This window comes from Sinocyclocheilus rhinocerous, unplaced genomic scaffold (assembly GCF_001515625.1).
Source record: "Sinocyclocheilus rhinocerous isolate Xijiao unplaced genomic scaffold, SAMN03320098_v1.1 scaffold1038, whole genome shotgun sequence".
In the NCBI taxonomy this organism is placed as follows: domain Eukaryota; kingdom Metazoa; phylum Chordata; class Actinopteri; order Cypriniformes; family Cyprinidae; genus Sinocyclocheilus; species Sinocyclocheilus rhinocerous.
In genome coordinates this window covers 222,365-248,537 of record NW_015632707.1, presented here as the reverse complement: position 1 = coordinate 248,537, position 26,173 = coordinate 222,365, and the positions used below count along the sequence as shown (strand labels likewise).

The following is a 26,173-nucleotide window of genomic DNA, read 5'->3' as shown; positions in this document are numbered from 1 at the left end:
TGAAATTAATCTCTTACTTACATTGTACATACATCTGCGCTTTGTTGTTTATTATGAGAGAATTCGCAAGAGTCCGGAATTCAATCAGCGAACGCGCGCGCACTCAACAAAACTGGTGAGTTTCAATGATGACTCATCTGAACGCCTCTGATTGGCCATTGCATTCCTAAGTTCAACAGAATTGTGTGATTGGTTAAAATGCGCAACACCGTAAAAACGCCTAAAATGAAATGCGGTGCAACATGACCAGATCTTAATTTAATGCCGCAATCGACACTGTCTATTCATATTCATTGTTAGCAACAGACGTAATAGATTTAATTTGTTTGTGCAGGGGCATTTTTGTCCAATTTAGTGGCATTTTTGCCTCAAGTCCCCAGGCCAGGCGAAGGCTAAGCCAGCCTTACACACGCTCCGCCTATGATGGTGTGACGGATTTCGATGGATTCTCTAGGTTTTAAGGCACAGATGTTTTGCATTCAGATCAAGTGTGTTGAGTCATTTCAGTACTCTTGTGCTGTGCTGAAAATCGTTTGCCTAATTTGTTAATATCCCAATGATTTTTAGCATAAAAGAAAAATCAATAATTTTGACCCATACAATGTATTTTTGGCTATTGCTACAAATATACCCCAGTGACTTAAGACTGCTTTTGTGCTCCAGGGTCACATTTTAAAAATTGCTTGTGAATCTCTCATTATGCTATATTATTGCAAAATCTTCTTTTCTTTCAATTAGGACACGTTTTGTATTTCTTTTTGAAACTGGTTGATTGTAATCCTCATTGATCTGAGCCAAACACCTCCGTTTTTGAGTGAAAAGTGTTATTTTTTGATAATTTTGCCAAAGTTCACTCAAAAACGGAGGTCTCAAATCAGTGAGGTGTTTGATCAATTAGCTCTAAAAAGAAACACAAAACCTCTGCTAAGTGAAAGAAAACAAGTTGCTAAAAAGATTGAATCTCGTAGTTGTTAATAATATAGCATAATGAGAAATGTATAAGCAGTTTTTTGTTGGCTGGTCATTTTTGATTGGGAAGCCACAAGTGTAATAAGGTAGGGGAAAATCCACAAAAAGTTGTATACCTTGTGTGAGCAATGGCAGTATGTTTGGTAAATTTGGTAAATTAGACAAAGTTAGTAATATTAACAAGTATTTTCAGGGAAAAGAAAATCCCGTCTGGGGTCAAAATGTCCCAAACTTGTCCGTTACTGTTCGCAGATATGATTAATTAAAAGACGTGATCTTAAAATGTTGTTCTCAGATATCATCTCAAAATACTCTGTTCACTGCTAATAATGCAAATACTTTCTTATCTGATCCTTTTTGGTGTATGCGCTCACACACACACACACACACAATTTCTATATGCGAGTGTGACTCATGCAATACAGTGCAGTGGATATAGAATATATTCAGTATATTTGTAATATTATGTGGGAGCCCAAGGGTTTTGAAAAGGTCATTGTTTATATGGATGTCTTCGATTTTCCTCCATACGAACTAAATGAAAGCAGGCTGTAGCTGTAAATGGTCAAAAGAATATGTTGAGCATTCCCCCGTTAGAATGCTAATCAGATATCTTTATTGAAAATTATGAGAATTATTTATTTATTTCAGGAGCTCTATTGTTGCAAAGCAATAAGATACAATTGTGAGAGCAAGATTAGAAGTAATTAGAAGTGCCATGGTTTCAATGATAGCTAAGTTGCAGTGATCTCCAAGGCAGGTTTTGTTTTGGGCAGACCCAGGGGTCACCAGTAAATGATTTCACAGCACAATACCAACAGATTTATTCTCTGAGATTTAATGGAGTTGAAATTAAGCACTGGCATGAGATCTTGATATCTGTGCCACCTGCTGAAACTGTTAATTGAAAGTTCAAGCATTTTTTTTTATAATTAGACAATAATTACATGTACGCACATACATACATATGATTCTTTTCTAGTTCTAAAAAAATGCTTAAATATATCTCCATGCCTATATGCATTTATTTGACATTTTTATTTTTATTTTATTTATTTCTTTATTCATTTATTGTTTGTTTGTTTGTAACAGTGAAAAAGCCTTTATTGTATGGTGACTTGTTTCTTTTATGGGGTTAAAATAAATAAATAAATGTATCTCTTTATATCACAATTCTGAGAAAAAGTGAGAATTGTGAGATATAAAATCAGAATTGTAAAAAAAAAATGCAATTCTGACAAAAAAAGTACAGGAAATAAACTCAGAATTCTGACATCTCACAATTCATTTTTTTTTTCCTCCACAAAATAAAAAAAGGGTAATTGCTACTTTTTATTTCTTATAATTTTTTATTATTATCATTTTTTTTCACAGTTTATATCTGACAATTTGTACTTTTCTTCTCAGAATTGCAAGTTTATATTCTGGGTTTATATCTCGCAATTCTGGCTCTTTTTTTGTCTGAATTTTGAGAAAAAAATTCAGAATCATGAGATTTTAAAAAATCCCAATTAGGCCTACCTTTTTTAATTTGGTCTTCTATTTTACTATCTATACTGCACTATTTTGAAATGATTGGTTATGTTGTGTTGTTTGTTTGTTTTTAGTTGTTGTTTTAAATATATTGTGTAAAGTTAAAAACAGTTGTTTTCTATTGATTTGTTCGGTTAATTGCTCTCAATTAACATTATAAATTGACAGCACTATAGCACTAATTTGAAAATTATTTAGATAAACACATTTATAACAGCATATGCTGTAGAAAACTAGTTTGACTTGTTTAAAAAATATATATTGCTGTATTTTGGTGGTTAATTCACATTTTGGATCAAACTGTCATTTAAAACAGAATCAATTTAAATGTATATTTGAAACATTTAGTAAACATTTTTGTAAAATCATCATACAATATCCCAGCATCAGGATTGACATATTAACTGAGAAAAATGCTTAGAATAAAAAAAAAAACATGCAGAGTTAAAATTCATTTTATTTATTAAATTTAGAATCAATTCTCGGGTGAAAATAGGATTTTACTTTCTTTCTTTTTTTTTTTTTTAAATATCTACTTGTCTCCATAAACCTTTTCTGGAAAAATATAATATAATAAAAAATATATATATATATATAATAATATAATTGAAGGGAGGTGCTGATGTTTTGACAAGCATGCCGTTTTTATTGTTTTAATTTATTTTATATATATATATATATATCATCCTTTCTGGCATAATGTGACAAATACACCAGCCAAGTGGTTTCTTCCCAAGCATAATGTGTCGGTGGATTATATTGTTGTTTTTTTAATTACAGGGGAAGGAAAAAGGATCGAGAGAAAATTAGCATACTGTACTGCTGCTGCTTTGTTCTGAGCTGAGATGCAAACATATTCAACACTGAACCTAAAGACCAGCCCATCAAATATAATTTAACAATTTAAACGGATCTGGGTCTGTGTGTGTGTGTATTTGTACATCGGTAAGTTGTGGCCATGTGCTGAAAATAATTACTTATTCCATGAGCTAATTGCTGCAATTAATTCAGTTAATGAGTTCCTGAATTAGTCAGATAAATGCATTTGTGTGTGTTCGAGTGTGTGTGTGTGTGTGTGTGTGTGTCCATGCTTTGCTTGTCAATTATGAATTTTCGTCACGATTAGCCTCTGCCTCAGCCTAGATGAATCTGTATTGGAACATAACGTTACCTTGTAAACGAGTTTATTTTTAATTTACAGGGTACTCAACCAAAAGAGGTGCCAAGAGCATTAATGAGAAATACATGCACACTTTAAGATGTTTTATTTGGAGTTCTCGTGTCACGCATTTTCACATTAGCGAGCCAATCCGTTCATTCTCTATTTACTTACATTATTTAGCTGTTTTTGACACATTATTAAGTGCATGTTTTTTTGCTTGTGTAAAAGTCTCAGTGGGATTTTTATAGTAGGAGAATTTTTTCATATTTTCGAAAACTGAAATATGAAACTTCTTCAAACTATGCTTCATCTATGTTTAAACATTTATCACCTGTCCTGGAGTAAAGATCTGATGGTCTCATGGCCTTGATCAACACTCTAGTGGATTTTTCTAGAGTCTGTCATTAGAGAGGATGATTTTTATGAGTGATGGTAATGACATTTCTCACTTTTTGGATAATGGATCAAACTTGGGCTTGCTTATGTTGCTCATGTTAGCAAGTGTCAAAGAATGTGGAATTAACCATTAAAAAAAAGATGGATTGCTACTTAATTTAATACATTTGTTTTCCTAAATATTTGTGATGTTATTACATTTAATTTATGTATTAAATTATAAAATAATATCCGTCTATATAATTGTATTTTTTTTGTCACTTTTTTATTTTGCTAAATAGACTAGAATGGAATAAATATGTAATGGCCCTGACTGTAACACTTATAAAAAAGATTTTAATATATAAAATAATATATAATAATACTAATGTAAAGTACAGTAAAATAATATGGATTTTATTTTTATTTATTTAACAATTTTTAAAATCATTCTTAAATATATATTTTTGTACATTTCAGTCTGAGTGGATACACCAAAAATAAAGAAATTCTGGAAAATTATATTTTTTCTCTTTGGTATTATGAAAACCAATTAAACAAACAAAAAAAAACTTAAAATTTTGACTTAAAAATGTCAAGCTCTTAAAATGCCTGTCCATTAAATCTTTATTTATTTATTTATTTATTTATACATACAGAGAAAGGCTACTAATTAAAGAATCATCCATTAGTACAATATTAATGTATCACAAAAGTTAACCAGAGTCACCAACATGAAGTGAAAATGAAGGCATGAGTATTTTGAGAGTGTCTTCGGAGCTCATAAGCTCACAGTGAGGAACACATGCTGCTGATCTGCTGTTATCAGCCTGAGACTCTTTCTGCCGCTGTGTAGTACAGTCATCACTAACTGCGTTTTGTCACAATCTATAAAGTTTAATCCGGCAGGAAAAGCAGATCAGCTGTGACAGATGGAAATAACCCCATTTAAATGAGATGAATTCAAACGAGATTGCAGAAGCGCTTTAAATTTTACCCATCAGGCCTCTTGCATTTGTGGTTTCAGTATTTTTCCAATGCCAGACATTCTTCTTGTTTTAATATCGGTTGATTAGATAATATTTGACTTAAGTATATTGAGTGCTTCTATTTATCTGTAAAGACGAAACGTAATAAAATGTGGTTAGAGTTCAGCCTGGAGTTCTGGTTCATTTATTTTATAAACTGGGTTTTACCAGAGTATATTTATTTATTATGTCCATGGCTGTATTTATGGAGGTTGTAGCTTTAGAAGGAGTTTGTCATTATTCTGAGCAGTCAGGGAATATATTTCACATTACAGCTATGCGAGTCAGATAGAATATATCCGATCGTGATCTTTGAACTCGAACTGACAACCCTGCTGCTGCCACAGTAACCTTGATGGATTTTATTGGTGGCCTTTGCCACCTCAGTTCTGTTAGCCCGCTGGAGATCTGTTTTTGTAAGGCCATCTGTGTGTGTGTGTGTGTGTGTGTGTGTCAGTATGCAGCATGAAGTGACACTGTGCTGGTCTTGGACTCTGGGTTTTAGAGACGAGAGCAAAGACTCCTGACAGGCATCTCCTCCTGTATAAGACGAGGCCAAGGATCATTTGTCCAGTGAGGCATACAGCACAGATTCACTGCCTCAGTATCACTGGTAACATGTCCCTGGATAGTCAACTGGAAAGAAACAGGAGTAGTCCACTGAGCTGCTTGAATCTGCCGCTATTCAAAGCAGAAAGAAGAAGGAAAAAGCAAATAGGGATTTTCAAATGTACCTGTAACCTGATTGTTTTTTGTTTTGTTTTTTGTTTTGTTTTTTGTTGCTTTTGTTTTTGTTTTGTTTTGTTTTGTTTTGTTTTGTTTTTTGTTTTTGTTTTTGTTTTGTTTTGTTTTTGTGTTTCTCTAATTAAATTTTACATTGAGTAAGTTAAAACTAGGGCTGTCAATTTAACGTGTTAATGTAGAGCATTAACTTGTTTTTAAGTTTTTATCATTTTATTTTATTTTGTGTTGTTTTTTCTAAGTAAATTTTAAATTGAGTAAGTTAAAACTACTTAATTTAACATTAATGTAGAGCATTAACATGTTTGTATTTTATTTTATTACAATTTTTATTTTATTTTATATTTTATTTTATTTATTTATTTATTTTTATTACATTTTACATTGAGTAAGTTAAAACTAGGCAATTATCACCATGTTAATTTAGAGCATTAACTTGTTTTATTTTATTTTATTTTTATTTTATTATTGAATCTAAGCTTTATGCAATTACTGATAATTTAGTTGGTATACAATATATGCTTCATAAAACAGCAAATGTTACAATCTTTACACTTTACATTACATTAAAATTGTACTAATGTTATGTTCAAAAATAATGACAGATATTTTACTAATGTTATGTTCAAAAGCAAATGACAGATGTGAACCTTAGGATAGCTCAATAATGCAGCTGAAATACTCATCAAAAGGTTGTTGTAGGGCCATTTCACATCCATCTTTCCAATGCACTTAAATGGCCATTATATTATTTCCCCCTTTCATCTGCTCCATTCATCGTCTAGTTGAATTGAATTGAAGCGGCTCTGTGTTTGCGCTGGAGAGTCTTTGTGTCAGTGAAAGCTGTTGCGTGTACAGTAAGCTCTCTCTCCCGTCTCGGCCTTGCAATTTGTCCGCTCTCTCATTCTGAACTCTTGAAGCCTGAAAAGAAAGACTTGGAGGATCTCTTCTTTTGATACAAAAGATTCTGTGCTTTCTGCATTTCTAAAAATGAATCACAGTTAAAATCAATGTTATCCATTTTGTTTTGGAGATGTATTGAGTTCTAGATCTTTGCTTTGACCTTACCATTTCCAAACTGCACTTATTATATCAGATCATGGTAATTCAAATCAGTTTGAAGATTTATTTAGCACATAAAATGACACTAAATGGGTTTAATTATGAAGTGAATGCAATTAATTTTCTAATTAACAAAAAAGAAAAATCATATTTTTCTTTCAGTGTAGTTTTATTCATATTGTAGCTTTTTTATATAAATAAGATACTAACTTAAATTTTGCACACTTTATAATCTTCTGGACTACTGAAGAGATTAATAAATAAACATCTAGAAATTAAATCTGGATTTAGCTTTGGATTTTTTTATGAAGAGGCATACATTTATTAATAAATTATGCTGATTTGGTGCTTAGGAAATGTTATTTTTAACATTTTTGCTGATTACTATTTTTGTGGAAACCGTGATACACTACCATTTTTTATGAATATGTATTTTATGAAAACATTTTTTCAGCACTGATGCACATTGATCGAAAGTAACATTAAAAACATTTATAATGTTACAAAAGATTTTGATTTAATATAAATGCTGTTCTTTTATAAGAAATAAAGCAATAAATAGTGTTTTCAACATTTATAATAATAATCCTGATTAATAACTTAGTGCCAGCGATAATTGATAATTCAGACAAATCAACAAATTAGAATAAATAAATACATAATAAGAAATAGAAGAAGAAGAATTATTAATAGGATTATTATTAATTCATTTATTTGTTTATCATTCATTTGTTTTTTTTTTAGAAATACTTATTTTATGAATACTTTTATTCACCAGTGATGCAAAATAATAATTATTATTATTTGTATTATTTATTTTATTATTATTATTATTATCATCTGTTTTAGTTTGTTATTTTCTTTCAAAACAATTGTGGCGTATTTATCAAAGCAGTGAGCAGACAGACATCCCAATGAATGGATGGCTCAGAGTCTGTGTTTTTCTTCACAGTGCATTATTGGATTATTGAACTTTCTCTGTTTATTTGTGGTTAACGGACTGAAACCTGCTGATTGGCTGTTTAAGTCCGCTGAGAGGCCAATCAGGTGAGAGGTGACCTGCGAGTGAGACATGCCTGACCATGAACCCTATACATTTATGAGAAGTGTTAATGTTGTCTCTCAGGATTGTTTTTCATGCTACATTAGTTTCCTCCTCCCTCCACATGACCGCCGCATGCTGCAGGAGACACACACCTACAGGAACATCCACATGTGGGCTGGATGGAGATTTTAGCATTAGTTCAGCACCAACAAAGAAAGTAGGTTACTGTTGCACCATTTTCTGCAAGACAGCCAATTATTTTCCCATTACATGCACATACACACTCTGTAATTTCCAGCGTGTGTTCAAACCATCAAATCACACGTAATCATCTCCACTACCTCCGTGTCCCTCTCAGGTTGGGCAGAGGAGCTCAGTGATGTTTGGTGGCCCGTGCTAATGATCGCTGTTCCTCGGTGAGCCTTGACCCCGGGCCGCACAGCATAATTAGCTTTTCCATCAGCTTTTCTGCCGCGTCCAGCGACCTTGCGGGTGAACCATTGTTTACTGACAACTGTAGGTGGTCCTGTCTAGCTCTTTCACTGTCGTTCTTTGGTGAATTGGGTGTCATGTGCAGAGCAGGAGATTGGAGGTGAAAGCCATGCCGTTCAACGTTGATTCACAAAGCGTTGCTGCGCCGCATTTCAATCGCAATCCCCATATATACACACATACATCTTCTAAATAAAACCTGTGCTATATGGAGCACATGCAGTTACGTTATTCAAAGATTTTTTTATTCTAAATCAGAATGAGCTTTATCACTGTCATATATGAACATATATAGAAATATATACTATATTATGCACTACATTTATTAATTTTTTTACAAAATTTAATTAATAGCTGGATTTTCTGTGCATTCAAAAAAACACAAAATGAGACTTTTAATACGATATAAACATAGATGTATTATGAAATGTTGTAGAATAGAGAGCTGCTGTCAGCTTTGGCATTGCTAATTAGCAGAGGAAGGTTTTAGCACTGGTTTTTGCTGTTGTTTACAACATTTCATAATACATCTATGTTTATATCGTATTAAAAGTCTCATTTTGTGTTTTTTTTGAATGCACAGAAAATCCAGCTATTAATTAAATTTTGTAAAAAATAAATGTAGTGCATAAAATAGTATATATCTCTATATATGTTTATCAATTAATTCTGATCCGTTAATGTGTGATGTGAATTTGTTTGTCAAAATGTAAATTGTTACATTTACATCTTTGCAGGTTTGCATTAAGTTTTAGCATTGTTATTTGCTTAAATCATCAGATAAATACAGACAAATGTGCTAAGTATATTATGAAATGTTTTGCATGTCATATGTGACCCTGGAGCACAAAACCAGTCTTAAGTAGCACAAGTACATTTTCAGCAATAGTCAAAAATACATTGTATGTGTCAAAATTATCGATTTTTCTTTTATGCCAAAAATCATTAGGATATTAAAGATCATGTTCCTTGAAGATATTTTCTAAATTTACTATGTAAATATATCAAAACTTAATTTTTGATTCAGATTCCAGATTTTCAAATAGTTGTATCTCGGCCAAATATGGTCCTATCCTAACAAACCATACATCAACGGAAAGCTTATTCATTCAGATGTATCTCAATTTCCAAAAATTTACCCTTATGACTGGTTTTGTGTTCCAGGGTCGCATATATAATTCACACTGTAAAATACTATGGGTTTTTAATAGCTTTTTAGTGATGAAAATTCCATTTAGTTGTTTTTTCTTTGTTCATCAATTCATTTTGAACCGTAAACAACTGTTTTATAAAATGTAATAATGGTTATATCTTACGAAAAAAATCTCCTTTTTGTGTGTTTAAAAGCACAACAGTTTTTTTTTTCAGAATAAAAAGAAAAACTATCAATTTTGTGAAAATATAAAAATATTGTATTGTAATCTGTAATATATATATATATATATGTGTGTGTGTGTGTATGTATATATAATTGCCATTTATATTTGTGTATTTATGCATTTAGTTAATAGCTTAAATTGTCAGATAAATCCCGAGAAATTTGCAAATTATTCAGAATGGCTTTATTTTATGAAATGTTTTGCATGTCAACTATAGTTCAGACTGATATATACTGTTGGCCTTTTAATTGCTTTTTTCAAATTCCATTTAACACATTTAAAAAAAAATTATTTATTTATTTATTGATTCATTCTGAACCGTAAACAGCAACCAGGCCTCAGTGTTGGTGTGTGTCAGTAAATCAGCTGCTTTCTTTGTAATTTCAGTGTAATTTTAGACGGCCCTGAGATTCATTGTGTTTGGTTTTGTTTTGCTAAAGTGGCCGCTGTGGCTCAAGGCTCTCATTATTGTGTGTGTGTGTGTGTGTGTGTGTGTGCATTTGTGTGCATGCTGCGTTAATGTAGTTGTTCATTTCGTTGATGTGTTTACAATGCTGTTCCATTTGCTTTAGCGCTGCAGATCAAATTGATTTCTGAAATAGCGCATTGTTTCTAATAATTTGATTTGGTTCTCCCTGCTGTCGGATCTTCACAGTTGTCCTGTGATTTTATGAGTAATTCAGATAAGTAGTTAACGAATATGAATTATATCATGTCCATATACTGTAGAACATGGCTTTGTTTAGTAAAAATGCTTTAAATTGTTTAAATTGATGCTTGCTGCTTTCATGGTCTATATCAGAAACGTTAGGATGAAAATTGAGGTAATTTTCTATATTTACAGAACGTCTCCACCAGCCTTTGTTCCCAAACCATGACTACATGATGCACTTTGACTACAATCTCGCTTTGCCAGATCAAATAAACGGCTTGTTTAGGCTGTAAAATCAACCAAGAGACACATTCACTCAGTACTGTTATTCATAAAAATATCACAGATTTGGACCATTAGGCTGTGGAAATAAACAGTCGACAGTGCTGAGGAAGTGGCGTGAATTAGCCGATGGTGAATCACAATAACACATTGCATAAGGAGTTGTGTAACGTGTTGTCCATACAGTGTGTCAACCGCGGAATATTTTTGGATTGTAATTAACAGCTGAAATATGTTGTAGCTGTCACGAATTGTGAAACAGAAAGCCGCTGGTTTTGAGAGAGCGTGTTGGATAAACATGGCTGCCGTGTTGGGCTGTCTGAAGCCGTTGACCTTACGCTGGCTCTCTGTTGGAGTTGCTTTGCGATGTCCGCTTGTCAGAATCGCTTTATAGATCCTCATTAAAGGGGCTCGTTTCCGTTGCTGGTCTGCTTGGACTTCTGCCTCAGTATCGGTCTTTTTACATATGCGTCCACATCTACATCTGCTGCTTGTTTTCTCTGCGTTCGGACTTGAATATTCCCATGATTCTGGTAAACATGTCAAAAAGAGATCTGCAGGGATATTAATTTAATACTTGCAAATCTTTATATACTGTACATATGTTTTGCACTTTATCTGTATAAACGTTTTACACTTTATTTATTTAATTTCAATCTCTCTATATATATATCCTTTTTCATCAATGCAATGTTTTTCCCCCTGCGCGATTTCAAACAAGCTTTTCTTTTGTTTTCTTGTTTTTGATAATGAAGATCAGAGAACACAGATATTTTTTTGAGGAATTTAATGTATTGATGAAACTATTTGTGAATTTCAAGTGTTTTGCACTGTGTCTGCTGAGGTTTGTCTCTCTCTCTCTCTCTCTTTGAAGCTTTCTGTGTGTTTACAAGATGTTTGGCCTGTTATGCTGATATTATGATTTTATGGTCTTAAACTCTCAGTGCCGGTGTCTGTCAATGAATACAAACTGTATTTATTTGGAATGAAATAGTGTATGGCAGTATTTAAAATCATGTTTTAGACATCACATTTGTTTTCCTTTCTTATAATATAGAAATCAAAGAGCAGTTCTGTTGCTTCCAGGCTGTTGAATAGAAAATGTAATATATTCTAAAATACAAAGAATGATCCAGTTGACACACATTAATCATCATTTCTGCTAGCTCTGTGTTTTTTTTTCTTTGTCCTGAAATACAGACAATATGGTTCTCCAATACAGTATTGTTTAAAAAGCCACCGTACCCCGAGGGATATGATAATAAATCAATAGTTTGGGCAGGAAATGTATTTAAAATTTTTGCCAGTATTGTGCACACTGATTCTGGCCCATATAGGTCAGTCAGTTCCTCTCCAGCTCATGTCTGGGTATTTTTATTCATTCTAAAACTGTGAAATATGGCCTTGTGTGTTTGCATCTTCTAATCGGAATCATTTCTGCTTGATGTCTAATGTGCATTGTTTATTTTGCTTCTAATGTGTCCGTAAAGTGTTGCATTTTTATTCGATGCCGATTTTAATCTATGCCACTGTGGTGATATTTGCCACTGTCTGCTTTTGTTGTTGCATCTGTTCCAAAAAAAAGCTGAATTCTAAACACGTGTTTGGCATTGTCTGTTTCTTCTTTGTTCTACAGAGATGTTGAAGGAGTTGAACCAGCAGCGCAGAGAGAAAGAGTTTACAGACCTGAAAATTATAGTTGAAGGCAAAGAGTTTGAAGTCCACCAAAATGTTCTAGCTTCCTGCAGCTTGTATTTCAAGGACATGGTGAAAAGGTTTGCCTTCCTCCCTTCCCACCAGCCATTGATCCAATCTGTTCTTTTCGTAGGGCGCATTTGTGTCATTTTCTTCCCTCCCTCTGTTTCTCTCTTGCAGGTTTGTAGGAAGACTTTGGTTTCTATCACAGGGCCAGCAGCCATTCACCGTTTCGCTCAAAAAATTGGGAAAAAGGTGAACCCTTTTTTTTTTTTTTTTTTTTTTTTTTCTTTTTTTTTTTTTACCTTTTCTTCCCCCCATTTTAGAACACATTAACATTAATTTCCCTTTTTAAAAGCAGAGAATGTGTTCCATGATTGAGGGATCTTAAAAAATAAATCACAATAGACATTCAAATCATCCCCCAAAAATGCCATGTTGTGCATTCTGGAAAGTGTGCTCCAAAAGCAATGTGGTATCTGTCGTTTTGACTGTGGGATGAGCTTTGTCAGCCATTTTATCAGCAAGCGTATGGTCTTCATAGAGCATAAAAGTTTCCCATTCATATGTTAAACATTCACGGTGGGCGCATTAAATGGTAGGAGACGCATTCAGAGTCGCAAACAATGAGAAAACTTTCTCTCGAATCGTTACCTTCACAGGTCAGAGCCATTTACTGTATTTACTCTTTACGAGCGGCTGCGCTTTTCCAAATTACACTCTTCTACATCCATTGCCAGATCACTTTTTGAGATTTTTATTATAAAAATATTTTTGGCAGCATTGCAGATAGATTTATAGTGTGTGTGTGTGTGTGTGTGCGCGCGCATTTTCAGCACATCCATGCTCTCATTTTCATTGTTTAGTGTGTGTTTTTGAATCTCATTTTCATTGTTGGTGAAGCTATAAACAAGCTACTCTTTATTTAAAGAGCCCACGAAATTTGGACTTTTTGACATATTTGAAAATTATTGGAGAGGTTGTGGTTTTGTTAAAATAGTAAACGTAGTTGTCACTGCAACAGCTTTTATAAAAATCTTTGCAGTGCAAGACATCTTATTCATCAATATTTGAATGTTCATATATATATAGAGACAGAGAGACAGAGAAATTATTAGAACAAATGTCAATCCACTATTTTTTTCCAGTAAAGCATAATATTTTTTTTCTAAAGCTGTTTTGTAACAACATGGATTACGAAAAGTGTTAATTGATGATGATGATCATAATAATAATAAATGTTTCTTATGCAGAAAATCATCATATTAGAATGATTTCTGAAGGATCATGTGACACTGAAATTGGAATTTGTAGTATGCTGACAATTCAGCTTTGCATCACATAAATAAATTCTAAAAATCTTAATATATATATACAAGTTATACAGTTATTTAAAATTGTAATAATGTTTCACAATATTAATGCTTTTATTTTATTTTCATTAAATACATTTTTCATAGACATTTTTTTTTTTTTTTTTTACCGACCTTAGACATTTGAATGGTCTGTTTGTTTTATTGCTTAAATGTGATACTGCAATACACACACACACACACACACACACACATACATATATATATATATATATATATATATATATATACAGACCTAATGCATACAGCTGATTTAAAGAAAATGTATTAACAGTAGCATTTTTCTGTATTTATTTTACTGCAGAAAAGATGTGAAATGTATTTGGACAAAAGCTATCCAATCTCATTTGATTAGCTTTCTGTTCTTAGATAAAACAGTGTAGCATAAATACAACAATTATCCAAAATATAGTTTAGCTTAGCACAATTACCTCCAAAATATAGTTACTACAAAAAGGAACTTTTTGTAAACCTTTGCACTGCTGTCACAATATTGAGAAATGTAGTTAGTAGCTTGGCTGTTTTTAAGCGTGCTAGTCTCCCTGACACTCACTATACATTAGCTAGTCTGAGCTGTGAGTGACTGTCCTCAGATACCCTTCATTCTTCTTGGCACAGTTGCTAGTTTTTCACATTCACAATTCATAAGCTCAGTCCGGTGGGCAGGATTCGTCGTCCCTGCACTTTCTGTCTCAAAGTCGCCTGTCTGCTTCTATTCCACTGAATGCAGAAACTCTCGCGCAGGTACTCTGGATAGACTCCAGTCGCCTTACAGAAAAACCTGAGCAGCCAACTCATCAGAACGCTTATAGGGACTCTAGATGACAGAGGAGCTCGCTGCTTGGGGAAAGATACGATTGTCCTCGTAAACATCGGACCTGTGTAGTCGTGTGTCTTTAAGATCCGGCTGCCACTGACCTTGCGTTTGACAGAGGTGATTGTTTGGTGATATCAGACTGAAGGAGACATGTTTTGGTAGGCGATGTGCACAGATTAGCCTCTCCGCCACTGAAATTCATAGAGGATTTCATTGCTTCACAAAATCACGTGCTGCTTTTTGTTGTAGCTCAGCTTAGGGGACCTGCACTGAAAATGTTATTGTTTCTGTAACTTACATACATGAATAGTCAGTGTTTATCAGTGTTTTTGCCATTTCACAGATGCATTTCATCCAAACCGTGCTAATGGCAAGAGCAGTTTCCCTGAAGCATCCTTGGGTTAAGTGCCTTGCTCAAGGGCAAAGTAGTAAAAAAGCAGATTTGTGATCTCAGTACGTCTCCAGGATCCGGGTCACCCTCGCCTGAGCATGAACCCGTCGAGTTTAAAGCCAAATTCCTTAAGGTCAACATGATATGGCGTATTTCCAAAGGAAAAAGACTGAAAATGTGGGGTGGGAATTGTTTGGATTGGCAAAAGATGTTTCTTAATGATAGGTGGTGAAAGGGAAGGGTTTGAAAAATGTGAAAAGATACAGTTTTTAGTACTATTTTATAGTAGCTTTGAGGTTTCTGTTGCGTGTATTGAATCAAGAGTTTAGTCTGTGACAGTTAGATTTTCTATTAGTTAGTTTTGAAATATAATAATTACAGGTCAAAGTTCAAGGTTACAATAATTACAGGCCAAAGTTCATCAAACATTGTAAATATGAAATGTTTCTGAACACGTTTTCATTCTCCCATGTTAGCATGCATATGAATGGAAATGAAAGGACACAAAGTCTAGTGTGAGCGAAATGTTAGATGATAAAGTCCAGGCCGACCTTAAGTTTCATTATGCAATGTGTGAAGGTTAAAGAATTCAAATAAATTGAAATTCAGATACATTTAATCTGTAATTTTTAAATACGTAGGAAAGCAAAAGTTATCAAGGATAGATAGATAGATAGATAGATAGATTATTCTTATTCTTTCCTCGCTGAGTTTGTTGAATTAAATTCCAGAAATATTTTGTCACCAAAATAACATTAAATTGAATGAAATTGTATTAAATTAAATTAAATCAAATCAAATATAAAAAATTAAATTCTATTCAATGAAATTAATTTAAATGGAATGAAATATAATTAAATTAAAATAATGTGGGACTTTAATTTATAAACATATTTTATGATACACCAAGACTCTTATTTTGAAATGTCTGCGCTTTACTATTTTCAGCTGCTCATTCAAACAGGCGAGGGAGATAAGAGACGCACTCTAAATAGCATTTTCTTGTAAACGTGCACTAATAATGTTTTATTGACTTAAAAAAGCACTTTTATAGTGTAGATACTCATTAAATTCCACTTCCTGTCATACCAATTCAGCTTCCTGTAGGGTGTGGCCAATTCATTTCAAATTCTCAATTTTGTGCAAATCTAGTGTCAGTCGATGTTACATTAGCATGATTTTGGTTGGAAGAATTCTAAATCATATTTACACAATTTGATATAAGCATCTAGTCTATCGTATCGCATGAGTTCACCATGCCGTTATTTACGGGTTTGAACAACGTTTCCTTTTCTTGGCTGAAAATTTGCGCCTCGCTATTGCCTGAGCCACATGCTATTTTTACGCTCGCGCATTAAGCTAATCTGAGGGGCGCAGGAGAGAACATGCCACCTGAAGGATATAATGCACCTCCTAAATGTGCACACACGCTTCCCCTCGGCCACGGGAAAAAAAGCCATTACCCTCCCCTTTAGCGTCTGCCGCGTGGAGCGCAGAGACGGATTGCCCTCAGTAATTCCATTTTCCCCTCCGGATTTTCAATAAGTATGCTCGGTGCCACTTTAATTTATGGGTAGTGCAACTGTGGCAAGCCGTCAGCGTATGTGCGTAATGTGAAACCTGGCTAGCTTAAAGTAGCTTTGACACCGCGCTCTGATTTATTTATTTATATAAGACCGCGCAGTTGTTTTACAGTAGATGTGGCGTTACAAGTGCGAGGTTTCATTCGGAAAACAGTGGGAGATCATTAATCCCGTGGGATGTGACAGTCGACTTCTATGAAGGCACAATTACCTCCTGCACTAGAGGAAAGTCACTTTCTGGCTGTTTTTGCGCGGAGGGTTGAAGTTTATATACAGTAATGAAGTTCCACAGTGTGCTCCTTCATTCATATTTCATGCTGTAATGATTCGGTGGCACTATTTTCTCTCCAAACCTCTAAAAAGGCTTTTTTTAAATTTTATTTATTCCCTTTTCGCGTCATGCTTTTCGGTCGCATCTGTAGATTTTTCTTCCAGACTGAATCAGTATTACGCCGAAATAGGAGAGAGTGGGGTAAGCTGTATCATATTTTAGTTGTCCTGTAGGCAAGCAGAAATGGGATGAAATGAGGTCTAACTAATACTCCTAATTATATTGCAGGATGTTTGCTGTCCGCTGAAATGATCTGTAACACGCAGCCAGAGAAATCTGAATCAGATTTCCTTACAATCAAATCCCGAATCTTAAGTCTTGAAGTCTTATTTTGCTGCAAATTTATGCAGGTCTTAAAAATATGTATGTAATTGCAAAACATATTATAAAATGATATATATTTTTAATATAGTTGTAATAGTTATTGTAATTTCATATAATTTTAATAATACAGTTTTAATATGTATAATAAATATGCAGGACTTAAAATACGTTTTTTAATATAAAATTGTAAAATATGTAATAAAATGGTGTATAATATGCAGTGTATATATATATATATATATATATAATGATATTATATTGTATTTATGTATACTGCATATTTTATATTTTTTATTGTTTAATATATTTGTTTATTTATTAATTATTGGAAGACCAGCATACATTTGCTTTTGCGTAAACATTTATTTTACCTGGCTTATAGAAAATTAATTTTGACATGCAAAAAAATGTGACAAAAAAAAATGCACAGTGAACTTACCCCTCTCCTCTATACCTCGGATGCCAACATGATGCTGTAGCCATTTCTGTCTGGAAACATACATGAACGAGGATAATTATGGTCAATCAAGCATGCTTTTTATTTTCATGTTTAATCATGCCTTACTGGCAACGGACAGAGAAAATGAGCTCCAGATATTTTTTATTTATTTTTTCCGTGTGTGTGTGTGTGTGTGTGTGTGTGTGTTTGAATGTGTTATGAGTCAACAGTGGCCAGCAGTTTTTTTGGACGTGCCCAGCTAATTTATAATCTCCGTTAGCACACACATGCACCATGTGGCCATCTCCCATCATCCTCATCCTCATGTCGGCTGCTAATGCTGAAAAAATGGCACTTTAAGTGAGAAAAATAATAGATGCTCATTTTTGCAAACACTTTCTCTGCTCTATCTCTCACAGACATGCTGTCTCTCTCTCTCTCTCTCTCTCTCTCTCTGCCTTGCTTGCTGTCTCTCGCTCTCCATCTTGCTGAAAAACAACGCTTGCAATCAGCAGCTCCATAAATATGCACCTCTCTCCAAAGCCAGAGTGATTTCCATAATAAAAGTGCTCAGACAAAGCAAATTGCTACTCCAGCCGATTCAGATTGCACTAATTGACCTGGTTGATGAACATGCTTTTGTTTTATTTCTTCCTCTGTCTTTTTCCGTTCTTATTTCCCCCCCTTTCTCTTCTCTATCACCTCCATAACTTAACCCAGGACTACATCCCATTCTATTATCTTAAAACCTACCGCCAAGGCAATTAGAGAGGACAAAAATAACAAACTCTGGCTTTTTTTGCTTTTCAGGAGGGAGTGGCGTTTCTTAATCTTTTCAGCTGTAGTTCCAGGGGCGTAATTGCACATTGTCCTCTTGAGTTGTCCTTCTCCCCCCTCAAGTACTCAATCAGTGGAGACTAATGACACCCTACGCACTCCTATGTTCATGCACAGGGCCACGGGGAACTTTGTTTAGGTTTGGTGGGGGGTCACGCTCAAAGATCCAGTCATGGTCCTGAAGAATGGCTGCTGGCTTCCTGTGGCAGAACTAACGTCCCCTTGTCTCACTTTTTCTTCTCTCTCTCTGACTCTGTCTTCTTCACTCCAACCATCCTCCACACGTCTTCACCGTGTCCTCAGCTCCTCCCGTTTCCTTTAGTCGACTTCAACATGTTACGAGTGGTGTCGAAGTCATTGTTGCCAAAAAGTATTGTGTTAAAACCAAGCGGCAACCTTCCGGTCTCTCTCGTGAAAACCAACACGGAAGTGACTAAAAGTGCAATTCATCGACTGGCCTCTAGAGGCTGGCTCCAAAAGGGAGTCAATCCCATAGACTCCCCATGTTAAAATGCCCAACTTCACAGCAGAAAAAAATATGTTTACAGCCTGGTACAAAAAGTGGTTTTGGTCTATATAGCTAATTTTGCCCTTCATGACAACTGTGAGAGGGGTGAATTTTTTTATAACTCATCCGTTTAAATTATATTAAGCCTTAAAGTTCTGCATAATTAAGGGCGTGGCCATTTGAGTGACAGGTGGTTTGCCGCTGCTGTCACCACCGTCGAGCTAGGTGGGTGTGGTTTCAGCAACCAGCTCCCGCCTCTTTGCCCATTTTCGATTATCCGGGAGTGACACGCGGTGACGCGCTGCCAAGATGGCGACGGCCGGCTCCGCCCACTTTGAGCTTCAAAACCGCTCTTCGGAAACCTACGGGTGATGTCACGAACACTACGTCCATGTTTTTATACAGTCTATGGTTAAAACGCAGCCTATAGTGCAAGACGATGGGATCCTCTCAGACGCGCATTCGAGAAGTAGTTTGTCGTTTACTCCCCCCATGTCTCAGTCTTATTTTCTTTCTTTGGCAGAAACTCTGAGCTTGTTTTCAGCAAGGAACGTTGTTTTCGTCGCAGGGAAAGTGGATGATTTAAACTGCCAGGCTCTGTGAAACTGCTCCTTTTGACTGCACTATATTCCAAGTCTTCCGAAGACATGCAGTAGTTTTCTGAGAGAAACATACCGAAATGGTTTTGAGACTTTAGTCTTTGCAACTTCAGGGATCTTATCTATGCACAATCAGCTTGTAACACTCCAAAGAGAAAGGAAAACTTGAAATCGCATCATATGACCCCTTTAATAGCATTTATGGTTGTATTTTGCATTGAGATTTGAATTGAATAAGTGCAAATGAGTTTTGAGAGCTCCGGCAGCTAGTTTTGGTGTGTTCATCACAAAAGCTATAATGTATGGCTTCACAAGGCTCGGAAAATATAGTGCAGCGAGTCGTATGGACTACTTTTATGCTTTTTAGACCTTTTTAGAGCTTGATAGTAGAAATCATTATCCGTTTTCTTTGTATGGATAACAGAGACACTTTTCTCCGTTTATGTTTAATAAAAAAAGAAAATTATTGTTGGAACAACGTAAATGATTCATTTTTAGGAGAACTTTATAAAGTTTTTGGGTTTTGCCTCTAACATTATTTTGCAAGATTTATCAAAACATTTCTATACACTTTATATATACTCTGTATATTTATGTATATTTTATATATGTATATGTATCTTTTATTTTATTGTTGTTGTTGACAGTGTAGTACTAAAAAGCTTGAAGTTGTTTTTGCAATCATATTTAATAAATTAAATATGTCCGTCTTTAATGAATTTCATAAAAAAAACAATGACTTTGTCATAATTTGATTATACACTCTAAAAAATGCTGGGTTAAATATAAAACCAGCGATGGGTTAAAAAGGGACAAACTAGCACTCTAACCAGTGCTAAATTTTTTTTTTTTTTTTTAGTTGAACAGTGTATTAATCAGCACTGCACAACATTTTTTTTTTTCCAAGTTGTAAATAAAACAAAGATTATTTAAGTATTTTTCACAAGACAATACTATTTCCGTTTTTCTACTTCAAAATGTCGTGTGGCAGTTCTTTGTAGCTGTTTGTGAAATTTAGTAGAAATTTCTTTTTTTTTCAGTGTAAAAGGCTTAAAATTGTGTTTATTTGTTTGTTTTTAAATGAATGAATGAATTTATTTATTTAGTCCCATTTCAATTATATAGCCATCTAAGTACAACATAGTTTAGCCAAGATCCTTCCAGGAAAAATCTGTATTAAAAAAACTGTATTAATCACCACATACTATATTCAATTATTCAAAGGCAAAAGAACATAAATGTTAACTTTTTAACATATTTTTTGTTCATTCGTTCATATAATTAAAAACAATTAAATAAAATTTAAATATAAGGATATTAATAATATATTTTTTATAAAAGCTAATTTTCTTTTAAAGTATATTTTAAAAATATTAATATATACAAAATAATTATTACTATTAAACAAATTATTAATACAGATGAACTAATAGCTAATTATTAATAATTTAATTTATTATTAAATAAAATTAGATGTTGAAAATAAAATATATAATATAAGTATTTTTTTTTAATAAGTAAATAAATAAGCAAACAAATAAATAAATAGGTCCTATTGTAATCCTCTTTTGCATCTGTTTATCTTATGTTTTTGTTTTGTTTATTAAAAAGGGTCCATCTTATATGTCGCAGCAATGGAAATCTTGTTTATTCATCTTTAAAAATGTACCCTTATGACTGGTTTTGTGGTCCAGGGTCACATATGTTAACCCCAAATAAATTAAAATGTATTAATTTTCCTTGAGATGGCAAAATGCATTTTATTAACTTTTAAACACATTATAATGTTTAAAATCTTACAGAATTTGCTTTCAAAAAATCACTTTTTCAAACCGGGAAAAAAGGCAGCCGTTTGATAGAAGCATCCAGTAATGGATTTTGGATTTATTTGAAACATGATGTGGTCGTATGACTTTCCCTGTGGTCATGAGCTCTGTGTTTGTGTGTGTGTGTGTGTGTGTGTGTGTGTGTGTGTGGTCAGGTCATCGAGAGAGACGGGCAGTGGAGAGAAGCTGGAGCTGAAGATGACTAACATCGGTGCAGATGTGCTGGAGCTGCTGCTGGAGTTCGTCTACACCGGCTCGCTGGTCATCCACTCGGCCAACGCCAAAACCCTGCTGGAGGCCGCCAACAAGTTTCAGTTCAACACCTTCTGCAAAGTCTGCGTGTCTTTCTTAGGTACGGAACTCACAAGATCCCAGCATCCATCAGATGGAGTCATGTACAAGCTGTATGATGCATTCTTTCAGGTCAGAGAACAATTGCATTGAAATGTCAAACCCGATGTCACGATCTCATCCAGCACTGATTATTCCAATCAATACCAAATATAGAGGAGGTTCAGATGACCAGCAGAGTGAGGAGAGGAAAAATAATACGCAAATTAATATTTATATTTTTATTCAGCTTGGACACATTAAATTGATCAAAAGTAAAGACATTTATAATGTTACAGAATATTTCTATTTCACATAAATACTGTTCTTTTGAACTTTATATTAATCAGAGAATTTCTTCAACTATGAGCACTTTTGAACCCGTGAACTTTTAAACGACAAAACTACAAATTAAACTAGTGAGAGTATAGAACTCGCAATTTATAGATACAAATGTCTGACTCCTTTGTCTTGCCAAAGCTAATTTCATAGATGTTTATGTATCATCTTTTCACTCTTTTTAAATGATATCACTAAATTAGATTGGAAATGTCACAATAAAATATATTCTGTTCACAGGTGATATTTACCTTGATTTTTCTTTTCTTTTCTAGATTTCTTAAGCTCTTCCGTCATAAAATGTACACTACTATTCAATACACAAATTAATATTAATATTTTTATTCAGCTTGGACACATTAAATTGATCAACAGTAAAGACATTTATAATGTTACAGAATATTTCTATTTCACATAAATACTGTTCTTTTGAACTTTATATTAATCAGAGAATCTTACAAAATACAGTTTTTACAAAAATATGAAGCTGCACAACTGTTTTCAACATTGAGAATAAATGTTTCTTGAACAGCAAATCAGCATATTAGTATGATTTCTGAAGGATCGGGGGACACTGAAGACTGGAGTAATGATGCTGAAAATTCAGCTTTGAATCGCAGGAATAACCTAAATTTTAATATATATTCAAATAGAAAACACATTTTTAAAACTGTAAAAATATTTCACAATATTACAGTTTTTACTGTATTTTATATCAAATAAATGCAGTCAACGTGAGCATAAGAGACTTCTTTCAACCTCTTTTTTTTTTCTTTTTTTTTACCACCTACCAAATTCAAACTTTTTAAAAATAATTTTTGTCCCATATTTTTGTCCCATAGTTGCATATTTTAATGACCCTTGTCCCAGTCTTAAAATATGCAACTCTATTTGAAGGTGTGTGTGTGTGTGTGTGTGTGTGTGTGGTCAGGTCATCGAGAGAGACGGGCAGTGGAGAGAAGCTGGAGCTGAAGATGACTAACATCGGTGCAGATGTGCTGGAGCTGCTGCTGGAGTTCGTCTACACCGGCTCGCTGGTCATCCACTCGGCCAACGCCAAAACCCTGCTGGAGGCCGCCAACAAGTTTCAGTTCAACACCTTCTGCAAAGTCTGCGTGTCTTTCTTAGGTACGGAACTCACAAGATCCCAGCATCCATCAGATGGAGTCATGTACAAGCTGTATGATGCATTCTTTCAGGTCAGAGAACAATTGCATTGAAATGTCAAACCCGATGTCACGATCTCATCCAGCACTGATTATTCCAATCAATACCAAATATAGAGGAGGTTCAGATGACCAGCAGAGTGAGGAGAGGAAAAATAATACGCAAATTAATATTTATATTTTTATTCAGCTTGGACACATTAAATTGATCAAAAGTAAAGACATTTATAATGTTACAGAATATTTCTATTTCACATAAATACTGTTCTTTTGAACTTTATATTAATCAGAGAATCTTACAAAATACAGTTTTTACAAAAATATGAAGCTGCACAACTGTTTTCAACATTGAGAATAAATGTTTCTTGAGCAGCAAATCAGCATATTAGTATGATTTCTGAAGGATCGTGTGACACTGAAGACTGGAGTAATGATGCTGAAAATTCAGCTTTGAATCGCAGGAATAACCTAAATTTTAATATATATTCAAATAGAAAACACATTTTTAAAACTGTAAAAATATTTCACAATATTACAGTTTTTACTGTATTTTATATCAAATAAATGCAGTCAACGTGAGCATAAGAGACTTCTTTCAACCTCATTTTTTTTTCTTTTTTTTTTACCACCTACCAAATTCAAACTTTTGAAAAATAATTTTTGTCCCATATTTTTGTCCCATAGTTGCATATTTTAATGACCCTTGTCCCAGTCTTAAAATATGCAACTCTATTTGAAGGTTGGGACAAGGTTAAAACAATAAAATCTTTGCATAAAAAGGCATTTGAAAATTTAAAAATAATATTAAACAACAAAAATAAATGATGAAGGCATAGTAAAAAAAAGTTTTCCGGACATATTTAATGTGACCATCATTGTAATAAACAGAAAAGAAATCTGTTATTACTGTTGTAAATCATCTGTCATAAAAATAAAAACTCAACTCGGTGCTCTTACTTGAAGAAACAGTCATATATAATGCTGGTGGAACATCTCAGAAAGCTTCAGCGATGATATTACCTTATCAAAAAGTCATGCTGCTGAGGTTTGTGATACCATTGATATACTATATGCACCGAGAATGTGGACGAAGTCAAACTTCTGGTTTAAAAGGTCAGTAAAGATATACCACCAAAAAGCTATTGATTTGTTTCTTTCTAGTCTGCAGAAGTGCTCCAGTATGTTTGCAAGTGCCTGTAAGACCCCAACAAATGAAAGTCAGTGTAATGCATTCAGAAACATCAGGTTGAGGATTGGTTTGTGCCTTTGGGCAGAAAATCTGATTGCATGTCAAAGTTGCAAAGTACAAAACAATTGATTAAGTCCAGCGAGGGTGTGTAGAAATAAGGGGAACACAGGTTTGCCGAACTACACGACACACAGTCTGGGAATTCAAGGACCGCATATTAACAGCGCGTGCTTTAAAATAGGTTTAAGAAAAAGAGGTTAGAGCAGCTGAAGTTCTATTGGCAGTGAGGTAGGTGCAGGCCATGTGTTTGTAATGCCACACACAGCACCGTCGACTCAGAAACTTCAGAGCGTGTCTATAAACTCATGCCAGCGCTGGGCATAAACCTCGCTCTGCGGTCTGTCTGCGGCATGCCATTTACAGCCTCTGGCACAAACCTCACCTAAAAAAATAATTTTTCCTTCCTCTAAGAGTGGAAGAAGACGAGTGGCCCGTTTGGCTTATTGGCGATGGCGCGCTGCAGGCCAGCTTCCAAAGACCCAGACATAATAAAAGCCCATCTGCCTCCACCAGGCGCTCACTCAACCATTTTTACAACAATTTGTACTCTTCTGTTTTATATTGGAGACAAATTGGGTTGTGTAAGAACTGCCGATGTCACGGGGGTTTCGTGCGGATCAGGTTGCGTGCGTCTGTTACGGACTGATTTAGATCTGCTGTCCTTGTTGTTTGCAGTCTTGAAGCTATTTGTTTATTGGATTTTGGCCGACGAGCGTTTTGCATTGCAGCAAGCATGGGTTTCAATGCCAGTTACGTACCAACTTATTTATTTATTTTCAAATTTGTATATATACAATTTTATTTAATATAATTACAATGATATAATATGCATTTTGAAAATTGTAGATTTATATAGCATTTTATATTTTTATATTTTGTCATTTTAATTGATTGACAATGCTTAGTGTTAATTACATTATATTCTGATTAATTAAATAAATGTATCATTCTTTCTCATATATCTCAGTGTTTGGTGAGAAAAGCTCATGAATAAACATAATTCAGACATATTATATATACACTTCCATTCAAAAGCCTGAACATTTTGATTTTTTTTTAAAGTTATATATATATATATATATATATATATATATAAAGTCAATGTTTTTGAAAGAAATCTCAGTAACACTTTACTTAAAGCCTTTATGTATAATGTATTATATACAGTATATACACTTATCAATTAATTGTTACACTATGCATTTTAAATTTGGTTATAATTATTTACGACAAGATCTAATGTATTAAAATGCACATTATGAATGATTATAATGCATTATACCCTTTAATAACCCATTTAAAATGTATTATACATAAAGGCTTTAAGTAAAGTGTTACCGAAATCTCTTATGCTCACAAAGGCTGCATTTATTTGATCCAAAATACAGTAAAAATGGTAATATTGTGAAATATTATTGTTATTTAAAATAACTGTTTTCTATTGGAATATAATTTAAAATGTAATTTATTCCTGTGACGTAAAGCTGAATTTTCAGCAACATTTCTCCAGTCTTCAGTGTCACATGATCTTTCAGAAATCTTTTTTTTTTATTCTTTCAGAAATAATATGCTGATTTGCTGCTCAAGAAACTTTTCCTATTTTTATCAATGTTGAAAACATTGTTTTTTTTTCCAGAATTCTTTGA

At 33.8% G+C, this 26,173-nt stretch overlaps 1 protein-coding gene across 5 annotated transcripts in view; it reads left to right on the top strand.

The window, feature by feature from the left end:
* LOC107742703 (kelch-like protein 29) overlaps positions 1-26,173 on the top strand; it is a 287,726-nt gene that overhangs the window by 191,131 nt on the left and 70,422 nt on the right. For all 5 annotated transcript variants that reach the window (XM_016555731.1, XM_016555728.1, XM_016555730.1 and 2 more), the window contains 2 exons: positions 12,357-12,495; positions 21,599-21,795. In XM_016555731.1, the coding sequence (XP_016411217.1) occupies positions 12,357-12,495; positions 21,599-21,795 (336 nt within the window). The remainder of the gene's footprint in view (positions 1-12,356; positions 12,496-21,598; positions 21,796-26,173) is intronic.